The sequence below is a fragment of the Coturnix japonica genome, chromosome 15 (assembly GCF_001577835.2).
Source record: "Coturnix japonica isolate 7356 chromosome 15, Coturnix japonica 2.1, whole genome shotgun sequence".
NCBI classification, from domain to species: Eukaryota; Metazoa; Chordata; class Aves; order Galliformes; family Phasianidae; genus Coturnix; species Coturnix japonica.
Genome location: NC_029530.1, coordinates 8358559 through 8383155, shown reverse-complemented (window position 1 = coordinate 8383155; position 24597 = coordinate 8358559). Strand labels below are relative to the sequence as shown.

The window sequence follows — 24597 nt, the reverse complement described above, 5'->3', positions numbered from 1 at the left end:
AAGTGGTGCTCAGCATGGTCAACTGCTACTGCTCAGCAGTGAGGATTGTTTGTGCCACACAGCTGCAGAGCTGACTGACAACAGAACTGTGAGGGGATTGACTGAACTCCTGGGGCATGGAAGCAAATGGAATCCTCAATCTCCTTTAAAATGTTATGAACTGTCTGCTAGAGCAGTTTCTGACTAAGACTGAAAGCGATTAGCTGCAAAGCATGGATTTATCACCTCTACCATTACAGCACCCCACATCTGTAAGGACAGGCTAAGCCATCCCTACTTCCAAAAGAAGCAGACCTACCCACCCTCTTCTCCACTACTGCCTATTACTGCTTAGTGATACAAGTATTTACACATGCCATCACTAAGCAGATTCCGGAACGGATCTGGATTAAAACTAACCATGTGATCAAAAACAAGCAAACAGGTTCTTGTTAACTCACATCACTATACTTGCACTGTAAAAACACTGGTGCTTGCCCTCATGCTACAGAGGAAGGAACTGCTGCTTCTGCAATCATGCCAGAATAAAATATTCATGAACTGCAGTAGAACATAGCAAACAAGCAGAGGCCACAGGCACTTCACTGCTGAGATCACAGATAACAAGCAATTATTTTCATCTTTCCACTTAGTCTCACTAAATCACCACTCTAAGTGGTCTTGAAATGCAAGGACTCTCTAGCAAAGATGGGTTTTAATTTCACTGCTATTATTTTTGTCTGAGCTATTTAAAGAACAAGTTATTTCATTTCTACACTTAATGTTCTTGTAACATCATTTCTACTACCAACACCACAGAAAGAAAAAGGTACAGTTTTTCATGTCTCTGAATAAACTTAATCCAATTTAAAAAGAAAAAAAAAAAAAATGGGACTCTCACCTAGGAAACATATAACCACCAAAACTTAAACAGCTCACTGAGATATTGTGGAAAGGTAAGATCTACAGTACTTTTTACCTGTCTCTCCTTTGCCAGTTCGACTAGGAATAGTGTGGGCATGCAGCAAGCTAACCACTCTGTTGAGAGCAGTAGGAAGCTCTTCTTGACACCACGATTCATCTAACTCACATTCCGGTTTCATCAGGCGCAAGGTCACGTGGCTCACCAAAGTACCTGGTGTGAAAGAAAAATATACATGAGAGGACTAAAACCAAACATTTCTTGAGGAAAAAAGTCTTGAGGAACACAGACTGAAGAACTCTAACAAAGCTCTGGGAAACAGCCGAGGCAACAGAAGAGGTGCTGAGAAGGAAGCACAGCCCAAGGATAATAGGAGACATCTTTCACAGCAGTTACATTTACTGCTACATGAACACTACTGTGTGCTCCTGCTAAGGTGTGAAAGTAGCCCTGAAAGCACCGACTTAAATCTTGCAGAGAAGGCAGCAACTGTAACAGACATCAGAGCACTGGGTTCAGAAGATGCCATAGGTAACTGAGGAGCTTATATCCCACTGAAATTTTTAACCTTTGCCACTTTGCAAGCACCATTATCATCACCCATAGATGCTGTTTCCAAGTCAGCATCAGCTGGCCTGTCCTCAGGGCTATCACAGCTTTACTCATAACCCCCAAGCTCTCCAGAACAGACACAATCCCAGTGTGATCAGCTGCACCCTGAGTGCATAACTCCTTGTCTTTCGACTAGGACCCTCATATCAGTGGGATCACTGGGATGTTGCAGTCACCTCCCCCCCTTTTTTTTTACCCTCTGGGTATACAGTAATGATCTACATCATGGAAGAGTAAGGATTTTGAGCTCCCTGCTATGAAAATAACGTACCCTGCCCTTAAACAGCAGCTGCAAATACTAACCAAAGGTTTTAAGTCGAGCAGGCATGACACAGGAAGCCAAGGAAAGAAAAGGATCCTTAACTCTTGGAGCAGCCAAAGGCGATCTGAAAAGTGGCAAAAAGGAACCAACGAGACTAGGGATGTACTGCGTTAGACCAGGAGGTTTTCTCTTGATGACTGTGTCCAATAGTCCCAAGGCTGTTTCCAATTCATTATCAAGCTGTAAGAGAAACAGTGTGGATGACTACCATAAATTACTCTGGTAGCTACAGAGCTGGCAAAAAGAATATCGTCAACACTTACCTCCTTGAGTCGTTTTCTTATCTGAGATTCCTTTTCCAGCTGTGCCTGCATCAGTTCTTTCTGCTTACTAGTCAGTTGCACCTCATCCTTTATCCCCTTCTTCTTCTTTATCTCCTGCAAAGAGCACATCATGGACATTGTTAACTGGGAACTCTTAACACCACACCCTCATTTAGAAAGAGGAGTAAGTTGGACATACTATTTTTCTCAATTTACTTTTAAAGCAAGGAATACTTTTCCATGCATATCACACTGAAGACAAAAAATCGAAATCAGGAGGTTAGTGATACTTCAGTGTTCTATTAGCAGCATAACATAATTTTTTCCAGCTTTCAATTGGCAAAAAAATGACTATCAACAGGGATCTGCCTCCTTTTTCCTACAGCGGATGGACACATCGATCTCCCCTGGACAAAGAAGTCAATCTTTGAAAAAGGAATATTCCAATCAGTCCGGTATGCTCCCTTCTTTCCATAAAACCCTTCCCACAACTGACACACTGCTCTGTCCAGACTGAGCACAGCTGCTGGCTGTCAACAAGACCAAAGCATCTATTTCACAACCCTGAGACAGTCATACAAAACACATTAAAGAAGAGATAAAAACAGGTATTACCAACAAGCAAGCACACTCATATCACCAGAATACAGCAGAAATTGATACAAATACAGTTAGAAGAGAAGAGAAATTTGAAGAATCTTTACCAACAGTGTAAACACATGCCATAAGCCATGCAACAAAACAGATGAAATACCTGGTGTCACAATCATTACTAACAGCTTTCTGGTTTACACCAACTTACCTCCTTCAGCTCCAGCTCAATGATCTGCTCCTTGAAGGAGTAGGCTTTATTCTCCCTCTTCATGTTAGCCTTTTTCATGCTGTCCTGTTGAGCACTGAGAAAAGAAGTTCAGAGATGAATCAGGACTGTTCTGGATTAAGATTCAGGCACAGAAATACAGCAACTCTTGTCCAGAAACAGAACATCTGACAAATCCATTCGCCCACCAGTCAGATGCCAGAAAGAATCGATCTCCATGTTCACAGAGAAAAGAAATTATAAAAGTCTTACCTCTGTATTATAGACTTATCATACAGTTCTCCCTCCGGTGTCTTCATGATGGCAAATTCTTCTCGAGTAACCTGGCACAGAGCTGGATTCTGCATTGATGCTGAGATGATGCTGATGAGCTGTGGGAGCACTCTACCAGGTGAGAGCAGAGAGAGAGATCCCACTGCATTCAGAGATGACTATCAAGAAAACAAAGAGATAAGAATCATATAATCAGTATTCTTTGGCACCGCTTTAGAAGTATGCTCAGCTCAAGCAGGCAATTCTTTGAGAGCAACATCCTTCAAGTCTTAATACCTCAGCCAGGAGGTACCAGATATTTATCCAGAGTTCTATTTAGCTGCTGCTACACATTTTTCCCCCTTAAAGCCCAGCTGTTTTCACACTGGAGACATTCACTTTGGAAGTGCCTTTTCCCCGGCATATAGGCAGACCTCCTTCCTTACAAGCCACTTAGTACTTAACTCTACAAACAAATTATTTTGCTCAGAAATACATCCTTATTCTGTCAGAGGCAAAGCAGAAGTTTATCACCTGGTTGTCTGGAGTGTAGGCAGTGAGTCTGGGTAATATGTCATTCAGGTGTTTAGTAATAAAGTCTTTGGGATTTATCTTCATCTTGACAAGGAGGGCTGGCCAAAGACCTGGCTGTACTGCCACTAGCATGAAGAAAAAGCAGACATAATAAATACAAAGCAGATTGCAAATACTATTAAACACAGATGTCCATCATCCATGAGTGTGATCCTATCCCTTCACTTACCCAGAGATGGATGATGGCTCACCAGCAGCATCTCCAGAGCCAGCTTTTCCGTCTCAATGGAATCCACATCCAGCCCAGCTACACTTGAGATGACACACAGTGCCTCATGAAGAACACGGGGAGGAATATAAGTCTTTCCTTGCTCTGACAGCTCACCTGACTCCGTCACCAGGACCTCCTGAGGCATAACCTAGGGGACAGCTCACCACTAATAATCACAGCAAGCCTTCCTGAGCACAGTTTCCTAGAGTCATACCATACATAACACCAACATTCAGCTCCTTCTGAAAATGCAATCTTGAAGCTTTCAAAGAAAAGAAAGGATAACAGTGGAACACAGCAGAGTGCTGACAGTGATGGAAGGAATCAGAACAGAGACTATCTAATCCTAGATTCAGCACACTGGAGCAAAATAAAACTACCAGTTTTAGCAAAGAGGGCTTTGGAAAAGGTGTAACTGTTGGCAAGAATACGTTCAAATTCTGCTGTCTACTTGTATCCTTTAAAAACACTTAATTCAGGCCAAAGCAGTAACACAAGACTGTTTACGATGTCTACTTTGTAGTACCTAATTAATGCAACTTAATCTATTTAGCAAGGTGACACTGTGCTAGCTTATTCAGTGGTACCACACAATGTTTTTCTTTTTTAAACAAAGCTGGAACTGAACCATTTTCCTAACACACTGTATTTCAATGCTAACAGCAAATCTAGTGTAGGGAGCTGAGCAGCAGCAGCATACAAACAGCTAAGAAAGGACCGGGCTTCTTGACTACTTACCTTATGAGAGCTGAGAACCACTTTTAGCTCCTCTAAGAGCCCGTAGGCCAGTTTGTACCCTCCCAGAGAGGACAAAAGCTTCCTAACTGTTTGATGGGCCTGTCTTCGAACATGCCAGGTCCGACTCAGCAGTACTGCAACAAGAGCACGGTGATACTGCCTGAAAATGGAACAACAAACAGGTTAAGCAACAGAACACAAAATCACAAAGCATTCAGCATTCCGTGCAAAGTCCCAGGCCTGCCCCCTCCCACCACCTGCATTAACTTCCAGCAATCAGACACAGATCAGTAGCAGTAAGTGCACTCTACATACTGGATTTTACTCTCGGGGAGCCGCTGTGCTTGGTCCAAGAGGAGGCGCTCTGTCAGCTGCAGCACAGTGCACATTGCTGGGGAGAAAACAGACATTTAAAGCAGCATGTGATTTCATAGGGATGCAGATTTTTTTTTTTTTGTTTTAACCTGAGAATGAACAAATAGTAAGCAGGACATATTCAAACAACTGTCCAAAATGAGCCTCTACATAAGCCTTTCTCAGTGAAGCTAGAGTTAAGTCCAGGTCAGATCTGACAAGACTGGAAACAGAGTTGTTAGCTTACAGAAATGCAGTTGGCTTCATCCCAGCAGAGTTTCACTGACCGGTATGAGATGCCCTTTTTGTGTAAGTAAACAGAGCAAACCAAATAATAATGATCCTGTTCGCTGCATCAGTACTGTTAATTCCTAAGCACTACTGAAACACCTTCAATAAGATGTGTAATGAATTCATATAGAAGTGAATAATTCTATGTGAATTGTAGCCTAGGTATTTTATCTCATGTCATCAACTGACCTTCCACTATCATTAACTCCTTTGGTTTGTATATCAGTATTCAATCATATCATAAGAGAAGGAACAGAAAGTCCTGAAACAAGGGGTAAGTTAAAACCCACACTAAGTAAGATACAGGTGACTTTCGACATTCAAGGCATCAAGTAGCTCGGGGATGTTCAACACATTAGCTGGATATTTTTGCTCACTATTAACCAATAACAAACCATGACAATGCTTACTAACAGAACACCAGCATTTTTGGAGCTAACATGGTCAAGGAGCAATACAAAAGTTTCCAAGGCTTAGAGAACAGAGCTAACTACAACAGTAGCTCTCTTAACAGGTCACAGAATTAAACAGTAGCTGGATACAACATAACTGACAATTTACCTTCCTCTGAAGCAGACTGCAAGAACTTCTCAGAGGTAAAAATCTGTTTTTTCTCATCTAGGATCAGCTGCCAGAAGCCACTCAGCTTTGACTCTGCTAGGAAAGAACAGATGCTTATTAAGGACTTACCAAAACAAGTAAGAGCTTACCAGGGTATATAAAATAAAGCTGATTTTTTTTCTCCTGACATTACTGAAGCTATTCCTAGCTTCACTTGTCTTCAGTTTAAAGCTTCTCATTTGGAACTATAAACACATTCAAAAAAATCTGCTGAAAAAACAGGTATTTCTCTACAGCACACTTATGAAATGTAAAATCTGCCTCCACTTAACCCTTCATAGGACAAGCCTTTCTCAAAAAGAAGAAAAGGAGGAAGTTGATGTCTGTCATTTGATAGAACACATCTGAATTTTATATCCTGGTAGAGGTATGAATTCAGATAGCTCTTGTAATAGGCTCAGATCCCGTCCTGCTGTTTTCCAAAAATAGTGAAAAATACTACACGAATGACAAGCAAGTAACACTTCAATTGCAGTTGTGTCCGAGCATGTAAGGTTGGGGTGAATTCTCTGTCAGAAAGAGAAATGCTGCCCCAAGCAAATGGATGCTGCAATTTGCAAGGCCACAGAAATTCATCACTGACATCACCAGGAGAGATCAGAATACACCCCTCCCTGGTTTAGCAAAGGGCAGTGATTCTGACACAGAAGCAACACACCAGTTAAGGAAACGGCATCTCATGCACACAGCCAAGAAAAAAAAGTTATTCCTCAGAAACTGTTCGTATTGGATTTCGATACATGTTTTGCCACCTTACCAGTTTGTCCCTCAATTACAGACATCCTGCAGATCAACAAAGCTGCAGCAACCCCTTCTGTTACCATGGGAATCTGAGTACTCTGAGATGCTGCTTTTTCCACTGTCTGGATCAGCATGGGTAGCAAGTCCATTGCCTGTAACAATGTGTCACCTGAGGAGACAGAACAAGACAAACTGCAAAACAAGGTCCTTCATGTGTTACATGAAAGATACTAATGGTTCTTCTGTTGCCAGACTCAAGAAGCAAACCACACACCTACAGGGAAGACCCTGAATCTCACAGAGTATCTGCCCATCACTACTATAATTAGACTTCAACCATGAAGGTGAGAATAACTTTAGCCCATTTGTCACAGATAAAATGATCTCGTCCCAACACAATTCAGTGACAATAAAGGAAGTAATTCAAATTATGGGAAGTTTGACTTTAAAGGCTACATTTCTTTAAGAGGACAAAAGTAAATTCCTGGCAAGCTACAACCATCTGTTACGTCTCAAATGGTCACAAGGTGAGGAATCTCACTGATCTGCCACCCTCCCTTCCCAGGGAACTCAGCTGGTTGTTCCTGATATTTCCAGGAGCAACTCTTCACCTGACACTAAAAGAAAGAAAAAAGATGCTGCAGTTTTGTACGTTGGAGTATTTGCAGGTAACATTTTAGCCATGAGCTTATGAGAGTTCACAAAATCTCTTATCCCACACAGCCATCTACTTATATTTAAGAAGTACAAAAGTTGGTTACAATTCTCTTAAGCCACACGGTCAAGAGAATTATTAACAGCTGCAGCCTTACCTTTGAAAGAGGCCAGCATGCACTGCAGGTAGGCATGCCTCACAGCTGACGTCGAGGTTTTAAGGCCAAATGCTTTCTTTAGCCATTCCACCATCTTCTTAGGGACTTCAGTGGTGAAGCGAACACACCACAGAGCCAGGACAGAGACTGCATGAACCAATGTGCCTTCATGGACTAGGAAGTAACATAGTGCCCACATCAGTACAGAAAATGCATAAAACACAGGAACACAGAAAACAGAAAGCAGGTTACAACACTGGGGTGAGGAAGGAAATGAATGCACATGCTTCTAGCAGACACAGTGTTGTCTCCACAGGGCTACTCAATAAAACAGTGCAATTGATAGCACAACAGGCCACACAAAATGCCTGCCTGAGATAAAAGCAGCTTAGCAAACCCCAAAAAAAGGCAAATGATTTCACCTTCTTGTTGCAGGAAGGGGATGAAAAGCTCAGCCACAGTTCCTGCCAGAGCTTGGCTAGATGATCCAGAAACCACATGGTGACTAAGGCTGCCAATCCCTGAAGGAAAGACTTGTCTCATTAATGCACAAAGTACCAGCAGGTGCTGCAAAATCTCAATCACATTTCAGCTTTTGCACAAACATCTCTCCCTCACTGCTACATCTGGATGCCAAATTCACCACCAACCAACACTGCAGGACCTTGTCTTCATTTTTACCCAGGATACCTTCATTGCAGAAAACATTTCAGCTTATGAGTCAACGATTTCCTTTGAAGAGCAAGTCAAGAATTTGCCTGCAATATTCAGTACCCTCTATGGCATTAACTACGGCCAATTCAGAATAACCATGCAGGGATTCCTAAAAGCTCAGAATTCCCTCATTCAGACACCTGGTGGATTTTCTCCACCTGAGAAGCTGCTTTCTTTTAGGATCCTCACCTGAAAGGACGCTCATCTTCTGTGCAACAACAGTCAGCTTCCCCTCTGAGCCTGTCAACAAGAAACAAAGAGGTGATGGCTGACTTACAGACAATGGCCATTTGCTACATCAGGTATCTTCTCTGAAATACAAATGATGTTATCCCTAATCCTGGCTAAGCAACCCTTACCACACAGACAAGCAAAACCAACAGAAAATAAAATACACAAAACTCCCTGAAGGTAACAAAGCTTTGTTCACTTCAACTGCTTGATCTAGGATTTACTCACCCCCTAGGATGGCAAAAAGGTGTCTGCTCAGTGATTCCACGGCCAAAGGATCACTACACTGTCGAGCCAAATTCTTTAGTGCAACAACTGCTTCATCCATGAGCTGCACACTGTTGGATTTCAGATGACCTAAAACATGATGCACAAACTAAGAGCTCCTTATTACAAACTGCATAAAATCAATGAGACAAGGACATACTGTCTCTTAATGATATACACATAGACATATATTATTAAGTTATATTACCAAGTTACAGTATTGTCCTCCCACCCAAATAAATCAATCTTGTTACCAGTAATCCAGTTGCTACAGCCAAAAAATTAAGAAAGCCTTATTCTGAATTCATCATTCCCTCCAGAATTAAGCACTTACCAGCCAGTCCTTTCACAATGTCCAGAGCATACTGGCTAAGATCCAGGTTAACAGACAAGAGCAAACAAGAGATTGCTGAAGACAAAAGAAATAAAGTCATATTATATTTTGTTAAGTGAGCGATTTTACTTTTTTAATACATCTTTCCACAAAGTACAAATCAAGAGCAGAGAGTGGGGATGAAAAACACCAAAACTGATGCCCAATCAACAGATTCATTCAGGATTATTCTTAGCACTCAGCTGTGAAATTCTATCCTCAGCACAAACAGTAGCTAACACATACCCAGACACTTGGAATAACACCACAAATGTCATTTCTCCACATCCAGACCTTAGACACCAGACAGTCCTCCTGTCTATGCTCACAGTCCAGAGGGATGCACAGCCCTCACAACTCCAGAACTCTGAGGAACAACTGGTCGTGCACTTTGGCAGAGCAACGTGCAGTGATGACACTCACTTTCAATTACATTCTCAGGGCTCCTTAGCAAGGATTTCTGCAGAGTTGGCAAAAGTAAGTCTTTGAATTCAGCATGAGAGATATATCGAAGAAGTGGAGAGCAGCTGTCCTGCAAAGGGAACAAAGTGCTGAGCACAGCAGCAGACACTGCATATAGGACAAAAGCATAAACAGCCCTGTAAGAGTATGTCTCACCAGCACATGCTTCTGAGGCTTTGTCTTGCTCATTAGGATGGTCTTCACGTAGAAATCCAGAAGAGCACTCTGAACAAGCAAAAATACCAATGACAGCCACAACATAACCTACACAGCTCTGTGCACACCACTGGCCTGGATCAACACTTCACTTTGCTGTGGAAGACAGCCCCATCCACCGAGCAGAAGCTTTGTTTTTGTCCTCACAGAAGAGAGCTGAGATCAGCGCTCTCTGCTGTACACACCAGCCCAGCATCCAAAACCCACTGAGAACCAGCTGCTGCCTTCAATTCCTACAACCAGGGTGAAGGCTGCAGTGTAACAATGCTATTGATTACCCACTCCCAAGAAAAGGTTAAAAAGAAAACAAACCAGAACACAAAAAAAAAAACCAAAAACCAGGAATATGGCAGATTTACCTTGTGGCGTTTAATAATATCAGTTTCTTTCTGAGCTGTGCAAAACTGCACCACAAGTCCCAGCATTGCAGCATAGCTCTGGTTTGGTTCAAGACCAAGAATGACAGACAGGTACTGATCCACCAGATCTTGGTTCTGATGACGAAGCAAAAAAAAATAGCACATTAATACAACAGAAGCTAGAAGTGCTACTAAATAAAGTTAGATGAAGTATACATCACCTCTTTCCAAAGTCTGTTCAGTTTCTTCACTGCTCCAACCACTGCCTGCTTATGAGAGCCTCCCAAGACTTCCAAAAGAAGTAAACACTGAACCTCCACCTGCCAAGGGAAACAGCCGAGAACACCCTCATGGGCCTGCTTCACAGAGAGCTCATGTCAAACCAGAAACGTCAGATGCCAGTGATCAACTCCATCTGCTTACAAAGAAGTCCTGAGGCTGTTTCAGTTCTTCAAACAGGAAAAATCAGAAGCTGCCAGTTTCCAACCTACACGTACCACTCCGCAAACTGCATGTAACAGTTCTAGAAGCCCTGACTTTGAAACCAACGATTATATCAAGTTACATCTTCTTAAAGTGTATGCCAACCACATTCCAAGATGCTATGAGTGTGGTCCCAGCAACAGATTATCAAAGAAGGCAGAAAGAAAGCAAAAGGCAACCTAACACCTTATGACCGAGTATCACAGGCAAGGCAGGGAGGCACGAGGAGTTGACAGCATGTTTCAGACAGCACCTTGGAGGCACCACTAGCACAGCACAGCCTAGAAACACAGGTACACACCACTGTGTGCAGAGCATGGACAAGACTGTCCCATCTCCTGCCTGCTCCAGAAAAGGAGAGATGAAAATCCACCAGAAAGCAAAGAAAATCATCCTATAAACCCAGGTTTTAATGTGACATTGTTAGGCACATTCAGAACTACTTGCAGTGTTTCATCATATTGAAGACACAATACATATTTGAGTCCTTGTTCTCCAAAGGGTATTTCTACAAACCAAAAAGAACCTACCAGTTTTTTCCATGTTTCTCCCTGTCTCTTGTCAGGTGTTGGAAAGACTGTGCGTACCAGGAGGCACGTCCAGGAGAGCGCCAGCAGGGCTGCGGATCCACTGCTCTTACTGTTGTGGAAACAGAACACAGTGGTAAATCTACAGCTCCTGGTACGTACATTACACCTCCTGATCCAGAGCCAGTGCATCTACACCGAGACAAAGCATCACATCATCAGCAAAACAATCTATAGCAGAAAAAAATACAGCTAAATTCTTATTCCTTAGAAGAAATAACTGGTGCTTATAAGCTCTGATGGGGTTTGCTTGCTGTGCTTCAGCTCACATTTAACTCTCAGAACTTCTGATTGGCAAAAAAGAGGCCAAATCTCATCTGCTGGGAATGGAAAGATCTTCTGATCATTCCAGAAGCGTTACAGACATGAGATAAATACTTTGCCAACTGAGACTGCCCAAAAAGTAACTCAAGATTTCTCATCTGCTGCTCATTTCACTTCACAGCCATAGATGCCAAATCATTTCTCAGCTTGCATTCCTTCCCAGCACACCGCTCAGCTCTCGTTTATGCCAATTCTCTTCTCCTTCCTCCACTTCAGGTGGCAGAAGCCACTTCTCAGCTCCCTGAGGATCCCACCCCATTGTGATCCCTCTCTAAGTGAGATAAGGTAGCAAATATTCTGATGTGCAATGCCAGCATCCCCAACGCAGCCACCTGAAGGGTAAACACTGTAACCCTGCAGACCTTTAAACCCAGACCATGTATCTATTTAAAAGCTACATCTCTGCTCAGCCAGAAAAGGTGGATGGAGAAGGTGCATTCGTAGGAGCTTATCCTTATTTCCCCAGACTTCAACAGTTCTGAAACTGTAACTTGGACCAAATCTGCCAGCATTTACACTAAGAAAATCCTTCTGCTTTCACAGAAGATGCGAAAGAGGTAAAATAACAACATTTGTACAGGCTAAGCCAGTCCTTAAACTGCGTTTAAATAGTTCTTTAACCACCATCCTGAAAGCACCAGCAACTCAGAAGTGCTTCCACACAAAGTGCCACGTACCTGGGAGCTCCAGCCTTGCCGCTGATCCCTGAAGACTGAAGTGACTGCAGGAGGTTTTTTGCTGTTGCATCCGGCTGGGACTCTGCGAGCTGCTGAAGCGCCAGCTGCAGGGCTCTGCGCGACGCCGCATCGCTAGTGGGAATGAAAAACACAGCTCTGGAGAATGAGGAATCCTGCCAACATGACACACATCACAACCCTCGCAGCACACAAAGGGCTCTGCTTTCTCATTGCAGCCAACAGTTCTTTTATCCTGGCTGTTCCAAGAAGCAGAGAAGGTTCTGGCAGAAAGCTCCGCTCCCTTCTCCAGCTGACAGAAGTGATGTGGATAACACGTAACAGGAGGCACCAACCAGCCGGCTCCAAAGGAACACACAGGCTCTGAGCAGCTTCTCTTCTGTAACCCTGCCTGAGTGTGTCTAAAGAACATCTCTCTCTCACTTCAAAAGGACAACAACATGGAGATGGACATTCTTGCAAACACAAGATGCAAGTTTTAATTTCAAAATCAAAAGTGGAGTACAAAACAAGAGTCGTAAAACTCTAATGTCAAACCTGACTTGAGAGGATCATTACTAGACATCATCTTTCATGTCACCAGCATCTACACAGCACTGAATAGTAACATTTCCAGATGCTCTGTGCCGATGTAGCTGATAGATGCCTTAACAGTAACAGATTGAATAACGCAGCTTTGTGCATCAAGTTACTCACCGGTATCGGTGCAGAGTAAGGCAGAAGAGTTTGCAAAGGCCTTTCACTGCACCCTCGGGCAGATCTGTAACAGATGGAATTTCACAATGTTTCCTTACAGACCATCGAGCTCTTTAATACACCATATATTTAACACACTTTGTAACTGCAACCAGGAAGTGATTTATTTCATCACGTATGAAGGTGTTCACAAGGATCATATTTAATTTCCCTTTTTTGCATGTTTAATGTGTATTGTTTAAACAAGGACAACACCGGGACACACATTATTCCACAGCCACCTCCAGCATATGGGAGAAATCAAAAGGATTGTTTAGAATACTGCTTTTCTTACAACCATCTAAAATATATTCTCTATATACAGAAATATTTACATGGGTCCATATAAATACTCCACGAATCATTACAAAACCGAGCAAAGGGGTCAGAAAGAAGCATGTAATCCACGTCCCCATGAAAAACCTGTACATGTGATGCTACAGCTCCTCAATGGAGAAAGCCTGTGTGAGTAACAGAGTTCTGTGTTATACACAGCGCACACCTGGAGTTAACTGGGAAGAAAGCACACAGCCCAGGTGCTGCCACCCCATGCTCCTCAGATCCAGCCCCAACTCTCACACACAACCTGAACAATGGACTCCAATGTTCCCCCCCCACCCTTGTGATCAAAGCAGCACCCCAATGCTTCACCTTTCCCAGCGATGCATTTTCCCAGCTCACTGAGGATCTCTCTCCGCTCCTTCACGCTGGCTGTGGTGACCTTCACTGCAAACCGCTTCAGTGTGTCAGAAATCTGAAAGCACACACGGATGGGGAAAAGACATCAGAGCTCCTCAGGTGTCCACATAGAGACAGCACAACCAGCAGCTGCACAACCTCTTATGGACCAAATGTAACCAGCTGTGGCCTCACCAAGCAGGGAAAGGCTCACTCAAGATGCAGCTCCATAGACTTCCTATTAAACTGAAGGATGACAGCTTTCTGCTCGCTGACCTATCTTGGCACCCCTTAAGGTTCACTCACTCTTCTAAAAGGACAGAGACCAATCAATGCCTGAGAGCACAAGGACTTGAAAAGCTATAAACCCAGGGAAGTGCTACCTCCTAAAGCCCAACAACACCTTAAATGGGACTTCAAACTGCTGGGGGCCATCGCAGAGTGAACCACATCTCCTACAACACCAACCTGTGGTTCCTGCCATTGGCTGTGAAATCACTCGCAGGGAACCAGGACAAGAACGCACAGCTTGCCTCGATTCTCACCCAGGATCAGCACACACAGCCCAGGAGCTTTGTACATTGGACTCGTTAGATTAAAAGAATTTACGCCTTGCTGTAAAACTCCTCCCTTATGTCACCAACAGCAGCCAGGGGAAACTACAGAACATGGCACAGAACTGAACGCCTCTGCATGTCCGTGCTGCCGTGTTCTGTGTACGCAGGGTACCGGGGCCCACACAGCAAACTGAGCAGCCCATGGAACCGACCGAGCCACGTTTCGTGGTGTTGCTGAATCAGCAGCGCTGGACACACGCGAACAACCAGTGAACTACGAGAGCAGCCCGGCAGCACCGCGGGACTCGGTGGGCAGCGCTGATGGACGGAGCGGAACCGGCTGCGGCTCCTCGTGGGACACACGGGAACGTGGCGGGGCGCCGGGCAGGGGCAGCTCGTGACGGGGCGGGGAGCAGCGGGACGGACCGCCGGGCTCCGCTGGGACATGAAGGGAGCGGGGCGGGACACGGACCCACGGAACGGAACGACCGGGACGGACACGGACCGACCCCCCCCCTCCCCAACTCGCGGCGGCTCCAGCACAGCCCCCCCCCGCCCCGTGCTGAGCGCCACGGCCCCGTGTCCCGCCGCACCGAGGGGCCGAAACAGCGGGCGGGGAACGGCGCGGGGACGCCGAGCCGCGTTGATCCCGCCGCCACCGCCGGGCCCGGCCCCAACCCACCTGCGTGTCGGCCGCCATGGCGCCGCCTGCGACCCCGGAAGCGCTCCCTCCTTCCGGGGCGGCGTGCACCGCAAGGTACGACGGGATGGATAGATAGAACACCGCGACGAGAGACACCGGGCAACCCGCCCCGCCGCCAGGGGGCGCCACCACACAGACCGACATAACCCGACCCGACACAGCCCGACCCGCCCCACCGAGCACAGCGCCGGGACACGGACACATGGAGCGGAACTCGGCTTTATTGGCTTTATTCCCGCTAGTCGAACAGCCCGAAGCCCATGTCCTCATCCGACTCCTCCGATTCCTCCTTCGGCGCCTCCTTGGCCGGGGCGGCGGCAGCGGCGGGTGCGGCTGTTTCAGTGACCACCGGAGCGGCCGCCACGAAGGCGGAGGGGTCGGCCAGGAAAGCTTTGACCTGCGGGGAAACACGGAGCTGGATGGAACACTGGCCAGTCACACCTCAGCCACAGAGCTGATGCTCACTGCGAGCAGCAGCACCCCCAGCACCCCCAGAGCCCCCAGCGCCGTCGGGTGCTGCCGTTACCTTTTCAGCCAGCGGGAAGGTGTAGTCGGTCTCCACCGCCACCGCCAGCACCCGCTTGTAGCCGTTGATGATGGAGTGCGGCACGGAGGCGATGGTCGGGTACCCGATCTGCAGGCACACGCTGGCAACGTTACGGACACCCTGCGAGGGAGACGTGTGTGTTTGTGCAGGGATGGCACCGATACCCACCAACAGCACACGATGTGCCCATAGAATGAATGCAGCTCCTGTGAGCAGCCACACGATGCATCAGCACCAGAACCACATCAGGACTTTTCTGAAGCAGCTTCCATGTTCCTTATGTGTTTCGCTGTCTTAATGGGTTCACCAACCCCACACACACCTCAGTTAATGGAATACAGGACATATTTCCCCTTGCTTCAGCCAAAAAAGCCTACAGAAGGCACTCCTTGGCCAACAGTTCCTCCTAGGAGAGCTCCTGGCTCTGCAGCGCTGCACAGAGCACAAGAGGTGACACCACCCTGGCACACAGTCTCCTTTCCCTTTTCTCCCTGCAGCATAAGAGGTGCATGTAACCAACAGGGGCTGCGGGACTGACCTCCAGGAAACGCTTGTGCAGGGTCTCCTCGGTGATGTCCAGCACTTCAGGGTTGTAAATGCTGCCATTGTCGAAGACCTGCTGGATCACCAGCCCGAAGGAGAAGGGAGAGATGTTCAGCATGTTCAGCAGGGTGGCTTCGCTGGCACCCACTTTGTCTCCGGTCTTAATAAGCTGCACATCACTCTGAGAAAAGAAGAGGAAAATGAGTGAATACACACAGAGATATTCTGGTAAAGCAGTACAGCAGCACACAAAGGTGCATCCCTAATGACATACAGAACTGAAGTAACAGAGAAGCACAAGGAAAAGACACTCAAAGTCCATCTCCACAAGTTAAAACCTCACAAGTAAACACTGCTCACCAGGAGGAAAGCAGTGCCTTAACAGCCCCTGCAGCTCCTGAATGCCTCCGGAAGAGCCCAAGCTCACAGCTGGGATCTGATGGAGGAACTTAAACCCACCTCCCACTCCACCATAAAACTGAAGCCAGCCCAGAGTGAAGCGGTCAGACCACTAATATGGGACTTCATTATGAATAGAACCATCAATCCTCGTTCCTGACCAGAATTTCAATGGTCCCTCTGGAGATCTTTGTGGTGATGCCCAAGGCCTGGAAGAAGGAGGTCTTCTCAGGTCCGAGACCGGTGTTCTGGGCTGGCACAGTCACATCACAGGGAGCAATCGCACCAGCACGGGCAGCTGCCGGCACCTGCAGGAAGAAACAAGATCAGCTGGAGGAGCACTGACCTCTCAGGTCCCAGGGGAGCATCAGCCCCATCTTGAGGTGCTCCAGCAGGATGGATGTCAGCTGGGCACCCACAGATGGGGTGGAACTCTACACCGGTGAGTCACCCCCAGCTGCAGGGGCCTGGCTCCCAGCTCCACGGGGCTCCAACCCACCAAGTAACCCTGACACCTCTGTATTATCCCTAACTCAGCAGCTCTCAGCTCCAGCACTGTTAGAGCTGCCCTCATACCTTGTTGGCCAGCAGCATGTCCCGGATCTCAGTCAGATCCTCCTTGGTGAAGACAAAGCCTACATTGCCACGGATGTGAGGCAGCAGCCTGGAGGAAAGCAGAGCACTCAGCCCGGCCACTCATACACACATATACACACATCCTGCTGCTCACACACACACACACACACACACACACACACACACACACACACACACACAGCCCTTGGCGCAGGGCTGGGGTCGTTACTCACTTCTCCAAGGCTGGGTTGTTCTCCAGGTGCCCTCGGATGGCTTTACGCATCATCGTGTTCTTCCCCATCAGCACCACGGCCTTCCCTCGCAGCGACATGCGGATCTGCTGCATCTGTTTGGAGCCCACGTTGTCCGCTCCCACCACGAAACATTTCGGGTAATCATCCAGCAGTTGCTGCGGCACAAACACACACACACACACACACACACACTCACTGAGCGCCCCATCGCGTTCATGGCGGCCTGGCGGCGCTCGGCCCCTCATGGCGCGGCCCGGCCCCGTTCCCCGCTGTCACTCACGATGATCTTCATGAAGTAGTTGGATTTCCACGTGGCCCTGTCTTCCCTGGGCATCGCGGCGGTGCTCCAAGGATCGCCCGGAGGTTTAAAGACGAGCTGAGAGCTGCGAGAACGGCTCGGTCAGACCGCACCGCCCCGGGCCCGGACCCCAACACCCCGTCACCCCAACACCCCCATGACCCCAACACCCCCATGACCCCAACACCCCGTGTTCCCAACACCCTACAGACGATCCGGGCCTACACCCGCCCGGAGGCGCCGCGCGGCGCACCCACCTCCACGAGGGCTACGAGAAAGAAAGGCCGCAGGGCGGGACCGCCGCCTTTTATACAGCGGCTCTTGTCCAATCGCAGCGAGCCACGGGAGGGCTTTCGCTCAACCCATTGGCTGCTCGCAACTGTCAATCAGGGCGGGAGGCGGCCCACGCTGACGGCGCACAGGCCGCGCTATGGCCGAATGCGCAGCGCGCCCCCTGGCGGCCGGAGGAGCGAACTGCAACGGAGGGGGCGGCGCTGACGGACAGAGCGGAACAAGGAGAAACGGTACAAACTTTATTGGCGTAACTGCAAGAACTTAAATGGAAGCAAAGCGCAGCGACTGCGTTACACGGAGCGACCGGTTACAGCGCCCGGCACCGGCAGGGCTCGGCCTGCGGCCATGAGGGGCAGCCCCGGCACAGCCCGGCACCTCCCCGTTGTGGTTATGGGCCCCGTTGTGTTTAATGGCCCCGTTGTGGTTTAGGGCCCCGTTGTGGTTTAAGGGCCCCGTCCCGCAGCGCTGATAGAAAAAGTCGCTCTCTGCAAAAAAAAATCACTTCAAAACCAATTTCTGTATAAGAGGATTAAAAGCAAAAAAATTAGATACGAATTGAAAACTCGGTGTAGAAATCTTATCAAAGACGGGATGTTTCATTCGTTCCCGTAGTAAAACCGGGACCGGTGTGACAGTCAGTACAAAAGTTATTGCTGGAGCAGGGAGGGGAGAGGCCAAAGGTGGGCAAAAAGAGAGGAAGGACAGAGAGAAAGTGAGGGCTGGGTTCCATTCCTGGCTTCTTAAACCCTCCGCTTCTTCCCCCCCATAGGAGGAGCTCAGGCCCTGATGGATGGACACACGGACACATGGACTCATGGACTGATGGACTGATGGATTGATGGATTGATGGCTGGGGCCGGGCTGTATAAGGCTGCACTGACTCCCTGCACCCAACCCTGCTGGCAGCGCCCATTGCTTCCCACGTGCTGAGAAGAGGCGTGGAGCAACAAACCAGGAAGGACCCACAGAGTAAAACCTTCATTCCTCTCACAAACAAACGACAAAAAGAAAGTGGTATCGACTCCTTACAGTGTAACGGGGCTGGGCAGCCCCTTGCAGGGCCGTGGCTGAGGCTCTGGTCTTTAAGCCACGTAGCACAGAGCGCTGCTGAGATCAGGGGGTGCCCTCGCTGTGCCGGGTGTCACACATGGATGCACCATAAGGATGGGACCGAGCATCTCCACCGCGGCACAGCGAGGGCAGTTCCAGTGTAATGGCCCACTTCATCTCTGTATCTACTGCCCCTCCGCAGCAGCACTGAGCGCTGCCCCCACCCCCAGCCCTGCCTGGAAAGGTTCCTAAATCACAGTAATGTTCAAAGAGACAGAACTGCCACAAGGGGCGGCAGAAAGATGCTTAGCTCCCGTCTATGACGCCTTTAACAGAAGAGTTTGAGGAAGCAGTTCTGACAGTAGGGCTTGTCGTTCTGTTCTTTGAAGGTTCCTTTGTTGAGCTGCTTGAGGCAGAAGGCACAGACAAAGTGTTCGGGGTGAAATTTCTTGCCCATGGCAGTGATGCAGCGTCCCGTGATGGGCTTCTGGCAGCCAGAGCACAGCGAGCCGCGGCGCTCGTGGTAATGCACCTCACAGTAGGGCTGCCCGTCGTGCTCGAAGAAGCTGCCGTTGATGAATGGAGTGAAACATTCCTGCAGGAGGAGAAAGCAGAAGGGCACGGGTTGAGTGTTGAGCTGGGGATGAGGGCAGCTCCACAAGCCTCTGCTCTGCAGTGCAAACCGGCTGCATGGCTGCAGCGTGAAATGCTGCCTTTCATCAGCCTGACTGCACCGAACCAAAGCACTGTGTGCTGGGAAGAGCTGCCAGGGGAAGGCTGAGAGATGGACAGTGACAGCAACCAGCAAGGAAATGGCCACGGCTTCCAGCCGGCTTCCCTTGCACAAAGGAAACACAACCAGCTACCAGGCAGGGGGAGGAACGGTCCTTCCCTCGGGACAGGAAACACCGCAGCACCTTCCTCTCCTTTAACTCCTAATCTCAGCCCAGCTTCCCCTCAGTGGGAAGCAGAGGATGGGGACCAACCCAGGTTTTCTTACAGCAAAATGTAATGACTGTGGGGCTGGTTCCATCTGAGGAAAAAAAGAACATTTCCCAAAGCAGTCCCTCCAGAACTGGCATTAGATACGCTCTGTACAGGACCCAGATGTCACTCATTGAACACAGCAGCAGAAGGGCCCAGAGGAGAAGCCAGACCTCCAGAATCCTGGTGTTGCCAGCCCAGACAACACCAACCTCTTTCCCACAGAGGAAGCTCAGCTGGACCCCAACACAAACAAGAGCCCAGCAAACAACATGCAGAGCCACAAGCAGCTGAACACTCACAACACCGCCACCAAACACCATTTGCCTACAGCGAGTCCAAAACATATCTAATGCAGACAGTTAGTCCAATAAACAGCCTCCTGCCTCAGCGGGACAGCTGAAAACTCTGCTCTGCTTTAGCAAAATGGGGAAGAGAATCCTGCCTTGTGCCTTGGAAGACATCAGAGCTACCCCAATACAACAAGCAGTGTGACAGCAGGGAGAAGGAAGGCAGAAGTGCATGAAAGCAGCTCAGTGCTGGCACAAAAAGCCTGGCCCTGCCTGGCCCCACACAGCCAGTGCTGCCATTCGGTGGCTCCACTCCCCACACAGCGCTGGACAGGCAGCGCAGTGCCCTGAACAGCAGGAACCAGCAGCTTGTGATTCTGCTGCTTAATCCGGCCTCTGCCTTTTTGTTTCACTCTAGGAAACACTGGCTTCTATTTGCTCTTCTCTTGGGGCCTGCAAGAGATAATATTTGCAAGGCTCTCTGAATGAGTGCCAAGCATTTAATCTGCAGTATTCCTGTTTATTATGCCTGTTGTATGGAGCCTGCCACTACTCCACTGACGTGCCTGCTTGTCTGAACAAGGTCAGTTTCATTAGTTTACGTTGTCAGATGGAGCATGAGAGGAAGATCCTCAAAATCTGATCTCTGAGGCAAGTGCTCAGAGAGCAGCTCAGCTCATCATTGTTTAAAGGTCACAAAACATGTCCCTGTCTATCTGTGCACTGCTGCAGAAGCCCTTTAACTGCAGCTGGGAACAGAGAGAGCAATGCAGCAAGAAGGTTTCATGTGAACAGGCAGAGGAGCATAGAAGCTGTTTGGTTGCTGATGTTTTTATCTCATGGTGCTGGCGGTCTCTCGTGACCCCACAGATTCCTCCTTCCTGATAAGGGACCAGACGCCTGCAGGATGTGAAGGACAGGGGTCCAGCAGCCACAAAGGACCTTGCTTTTCTTACCCGGCAGACAAAGCACTCAGGATGCCACAGGGTGTTTAAGGCAGAAATGTAGTTTTCCAGGATAGCCCGGGCACAGCCTCCACACTTGGGAGCAAACATGTCAAAGTAGTCCTTGCGGCAATAGGCTTTGCCATCCTTCTCATGAAATCCTGCCAAAGAAGAATAGAGGCAAAGATCATCAGCTCCTGACCTCACCTACGGCAGCCAAGCTCTGTGGGGTAACCAGTGTGAGCAGGATCACCCTTCCTCTCCCCTAGCACACAGCAGGCAGCTGTTTCTTGTTCTGCTGCCCTTCCTGTCCCATGCACACACGTGCTCATCCAGAGCCTGAGAGTGAAAAGATTTCTGCTAAGATCCTTCCCCCACAAACAGCTACTTCCCTTGGAACTTCCACCTCCACTATTTCCTGTCATCACAAGCCGGCCCCTAATACCAGCTCTGCCTTACACACTTGTCTGCAGTTCAGGAAGGAGAACATTTTCCCGTCCCATTAACCAGTAATACCTTCAGGTCCAAAGAAAACTCCACACTGGGCACAGAAGAAGTGTTCAGGGTGCCACGTCCTGTCCAAAGCCGTCACCACTTTCTGTTCAGAAGAAGACACAGAGAAAAGTCACATCAATCATAGCTCTGCTTGGAGGTGAGCAAAGGGGGCAGGGAGTGGGGAAGAACACATTTAAGTCGATGCTGACAACTGCACACATCAAAACAGATTGTCCTTTATAGAGCTGAGTCAATTCTTCCCCATCTCCAGCTCACTCAGACCTTCCCCATGGGGTGCTTTTATTGTTTAAACCCTAAGAAGACCTTACACTCTGCTTCCTCCCTCACACAGGGCCCCATCCAGCTCTCAGGACCAGCACTGGTGCTGTTACTACAGGCTACCAGCAGAAAAGAGCTGGGGAGTCATCAGCACAACGATGGAACCACGAGGAGTTTCAAAGGATTACAGCTTCAACAAAGGTGGGGGGACTGAACCACCCCATCAGTGTAAGAATTGTACCAGGTCGAGTTGTTGGCCTTCCAGAGCCAGGACAAAGGCAAAACAGAACTCCCCAAAAACATCTTTCACCCAGGACACACAGAGAGAGCTTCTAACAGCGAGGCCTGCAGCACCTCACCAGTGCTCTTAACCATTACCAGGAACTCACATCAAGGATTGGCCCATTGCAGTAGTAGCAGCGAGGAGAGAAGAGGTTGTGATAGTCCTTCTCGCAGTAGGGCTGCCCATCCCGCTCAAAGAAGTTCCGTGACCCGATCTCCTCCTGGCAGTGGGTGCAGACGAAGTGCTCAGGGTGCCAGGTTTTCCCCATGGCTGTAACTACCTGTTGGGAAGACCGGTTATGAAGGACAGCTCCATTTCGCTCTCCCCAGACCACACGACAAGACACCAGCTGGAGGTCAGCAAGAATGGCAAGTTCTACTACTCAAGTGAGCCCTGGACTGGGGTAGCATGAAAACTGAATTACCTATCATCTCAGGAGAGGGCAGTCCCTCAAGGGCAGAGTAGAGGTCACTGGAGGAGCTTACAGCGTACCTAGCCAGTGGATAAATAGAGTACTTCAGTTTCTCCAGCATCTCCAGTCTCTTCAGCCTCACGAAAGAAACCCTCCCCACTGCTCCCAGCTGCAGGCCAAGGCTCAGCAATGAGACGGGACACCTTCAACCCACCTGCCCAGCAATCGGCTTCTTGCAGGCTCCGCACACACCCTTGGCGACTGTGGCTACCCCCAGTTTGTTCAGGTCAGACTGCAGACTTCCCAGCATGGTGTCCAGCTGACTGCCAGGCTTGGGGGTGGTGGACGGTGGGGAGCTGCTGCCGCCGGCTTTCCCCTGTGCCATGAACTGTAGGGAAGAGAAAACAAAGGTCATGTAGCAAACGGTGCTGCACCTCCCAGAATGAGCTCTGCTCTTGCTGCCAGCGGCGCTTCTGCAGAGACAAACCAGAGACTGCTCAGAGATGGCTACACTCTGCAGAAACCTGGGGGAGCCAGGATCAAGTCCACACACTGTGCCCATGCAGAGACCTTGGGATGTAAAACAGCAAGGCAGGCAACTAAGGATTTGACTTTCCTTTGCTGTATGCACAGCAGAAGTTACGAGCTGTTCCCAAACACTCAGTACAACGTTCTGTAAGACTCTGCCAAAAATCTCCCTTTACCTCATCAGTTCCTGGCCAGTTGTCAAAGCAGAGATGCCATCCAGAGGGCCCCTTCCCTCTGACCTCTTTCTATTCCTCCTGCCACTCTCTATCCTTCTTAACAGGCATCCCTCTTCCACTCTCCACCTCCCTTTCAGCTACAGCTCCCCTCCCTCCATCCACACCCTTTATGGACATTTCCTCCTTTGCCCCATCAGGTGGCTCCCATCCCACACCAAAGCTGAGCAAGTGGAAGCAGGAAGGAAATTCCCTTCAAGCTGCCTGTTGTTTACCCACACAGAGGGCAGTGCAGCCAACAGCAGACGGGGCTGCAAGCTGCCACGTCTGTTGTCGGACCTCTGGAAATGCTCGAGGAAGGGGTTACAATCCTCATCCCAGAGGCAGCTTCTGGAACTCCACGCTGTCACAGTACACACACAGAAAGGCTTCCCAAAGAACAGGGAGAGAATTTGCCCTTGCAGCCACCGGAGGAGCTCTACTCCCTGTCCTGCAGCCAGCGGTGCCTGTGGCCAACCAGCCGACTCAGTGACAAACCCTGTTTTCCACTTGTTTGTAGAAAAATTCTCATAACATACATAATTTCCCATCCCAGCAGCACAGAAAAGCCCCAGTGTCTGGAGCCTGGAATAAACCTCTGCCATACAGCAGTCATGGACAGCAGGGCCCCAAGTACACAGAGCCAGGGCAGAGTCCCAGGACAAGGCCAGGGCTTCCTGCATGGCACAGCACGAGGAAGAGGGTTGGACAGAGCTGAAACAATCGCATCCTCTCTCACTAAGCAGGGGCTTGTGACCACCAGGCACAGATTACACAGAGACTGGAAAGAAAGAAGAACTCAACACGCAGAAGCACAGTACTTGCTGTGCCTTGCTCATGCAGATAACCTCAGTGCAGGCCCAATGACCTGAGGACACACCATCACTACCTGGCTTGGTGGTCCAGCCTTCCTGCCAGCTCCCAGGTTTGTTTCCAACCTCCTGCACACGATGCCTGCTACTTGAAGGGGACACAGCACAGTATTCACACAGACACGCCATGCAAAGGCCCTTCAAACTGCCCCTTTGGCTGGGAGCTACATGAGCAGCACACCATGCACTACCAGACAGCAGCTGTTTTCACCACGCTGAAGGCTCCAGGAGCTGCTCCCAGCACATCCATCCACCCAAAGAGCACACCATGCTGAGAGGAAACAAAGGAGCTCCTGCCTTCTCAGGGCTTGGGGTGCCTGGGGGTGCAGAGGCAGCCAGCAGGTTGGCACTGCGGGTGAGGGGAGGAGCAGAGGTCACCTGAAAAGTACAACAGTTCAGGCTGCAGAGGCTGACTGAAATC

General features: G+C 48.7%; 3 protein-coding genes across 11 annotated transcripts in view; all 3 read right to left on the bottom strand.

The window, feature by feature from the left end:
- The window catches only part of GCN1 (GCN1 activator of EIF2AK4), a 38725-nt gene extending 23732 nt beyond the window's left edge, over positions 1-14993 (bottom strand). For 3 of the 4 annotated variants that reach the window (XM_015877953.1, XM_015877955.1, XM_032447886.1), the window contains exons 1-25: positions 14896-14993; positions 13630-13732; positions 12940-13003; positions 12226-12357; positions 11168-11276; positions 10376-10474; positions 10155-10289; positions 9736-9804; positions 9541-9649; positions 9079-9153; positions 8706-8834; positions 8436-8486; positions 7955-8053; positions 7533-7706; positions 6737-6889; positions 5920-6015; positions 5029-5104; positions 4714-4873; positions 3934-4123; positions 3705-3829; positions 3171-3349; positions 2901-2994; positions 2099-2212; positions 1817-2015; positions 959-1114 (exon numbers count right to left, since the gene is read on the bottom strand). In XM_015877953.1, coding sequence (XP_015733439.1) covers positions 959-1114; positions 1817-2015; positions 2099-2212; positions 2901-2994; positions 3171-3349; positions 3705-3829; positions 3934-4123; positions 4714-4873; positions 5029-5104; positions 5920-6015; positions 6737-6889; positions 7533-7706; positions 7955-8053; positions 8436-8486; positions 8706-8834; positions 9079-9153; positions 9541-9649; positions 9736-9804; positions 10155-10289; positions 10376-10474; positions 11168-11276; positions 12226-12357; positions 12940-13003; positions 13630-13732; positions 14896-14913 — 2908 coding nt within the window. In that variant the 5' untranslated portion in view covers positions 14914-14993. The remainder of the gene's footprint in view (positions 1-958; positions 1115-1816; positions 2016-2098; positions 2213-2900; positions 2995-3170; positions 3350-3704; positions 3830-3933; positions 4124-4713; positions 4874-5028; positions 5105-5919; positions 6016-6736; positions 6890-7532; positions 7707-7954; positions 8054-8435; positions 8487-8705; positions 8835-9078; positions 9154-9540; positions 9650-9735; positions 9805-10154; positions 10290-10375; positions 10475-11167; positions 11277-12225; positions 12358-12939; positions 13004-13629; positions 13733-14895) is intronic. The other variant, XM_015877954.1, reaches the window with a different exon arrangement.
- Positions 14994-15119: 126 nt separating this feature from the next.
- Positions 15120-17917, bottom strand: RPLP0 (ribosomal protein lateral stalk subunit P0). The gene is made up of 8 exons (XM_015877961.2): positions 17791-17917; positions 17516-17618; positions 17215-17390; positions 16982-17069; positions 16567-16713; positions 16002-16187; positions 15443-15583; positions 15120-15313 (listed from the first exon to the last, which is right to left on the bottom strand). The coding sequence occupies exons 2-8, from the start codon at positions 17567-17569 to the stop codon at positions 15155-15157; spliced, it is 951 nt and encodes a 316-aa protein (XP_015733447.1). The 5' UTR covers positions 17570-17618; positions 17791-17917; the 3' UTR covers positions 15120-15154.
- Positions 17918-18049: 132 nt separating this feature from the next.
- The window catches only part of PXN (paxillin), a 38028-nt gene continuing 31480 nt past the window's right edge, over positions 18050-24597 (bottom strand). For 4 of the 6 annotated variants that reach the window (XM_015877956.1, XM_032447888.1, XM_032447887.1 and 1 more), the window contains exons 10-15: positions 24474-24554; positions 22779-22952; positions 22259-22432; positions 21612-21693; positions 21108-21256; positions 18050-19472 (exon numbers count right to left, since the gene is read on the bottom strand). In XM_015877956.1, coding sequence (XP_015733442.1) covers positions 19206-19472; positions 21108-21256; positions 21612-21693; positions 22259-22432; positions 22779-22952; positions 24474-24554 — 927 coding nt within the window. In that variant the 3' untranslated portion in view covers positions 18050-19205. The remainder of the gene's footprint in view (positions 19473-21107; positions 21257-21611; positions 21694-22258; positions 22433-22778; positions 22953-24473; positions 24555-24597) is intronic. The other 2 variants (XM_015877959.1, XM_015877958.2) reach the window with 1 other exon arrangement.

What these genes read in the sequence shown, in the direction of transcription:
- RPLP0 (XM_015877961.2), bottom strand. Translation starts at nt 17,569, where the DNA reads ATGCCCAGGGAAGACAGGGCCACGTGGAAATCCAACTACTTCATGAAG. An exon ending in ACATGCTGCTGGCCAACAAG is followed by an intron (nt 16,714 to 16,981) that starts GTATGAGGGCAG and finishes TTCTTCCTGCAG; the next exon opens with GTGCCGGCAGCTGCCCGTGC. An exon ending in CCTTCCCGCTGGCTGAAAAG is followed by an intron (nt 15,314 to 15,442) that starts GTAACGGCAGCA and finishes GTTTCCCCGCAG; the next exon opens with GTCAAAGCTTTCCTGGCCGA.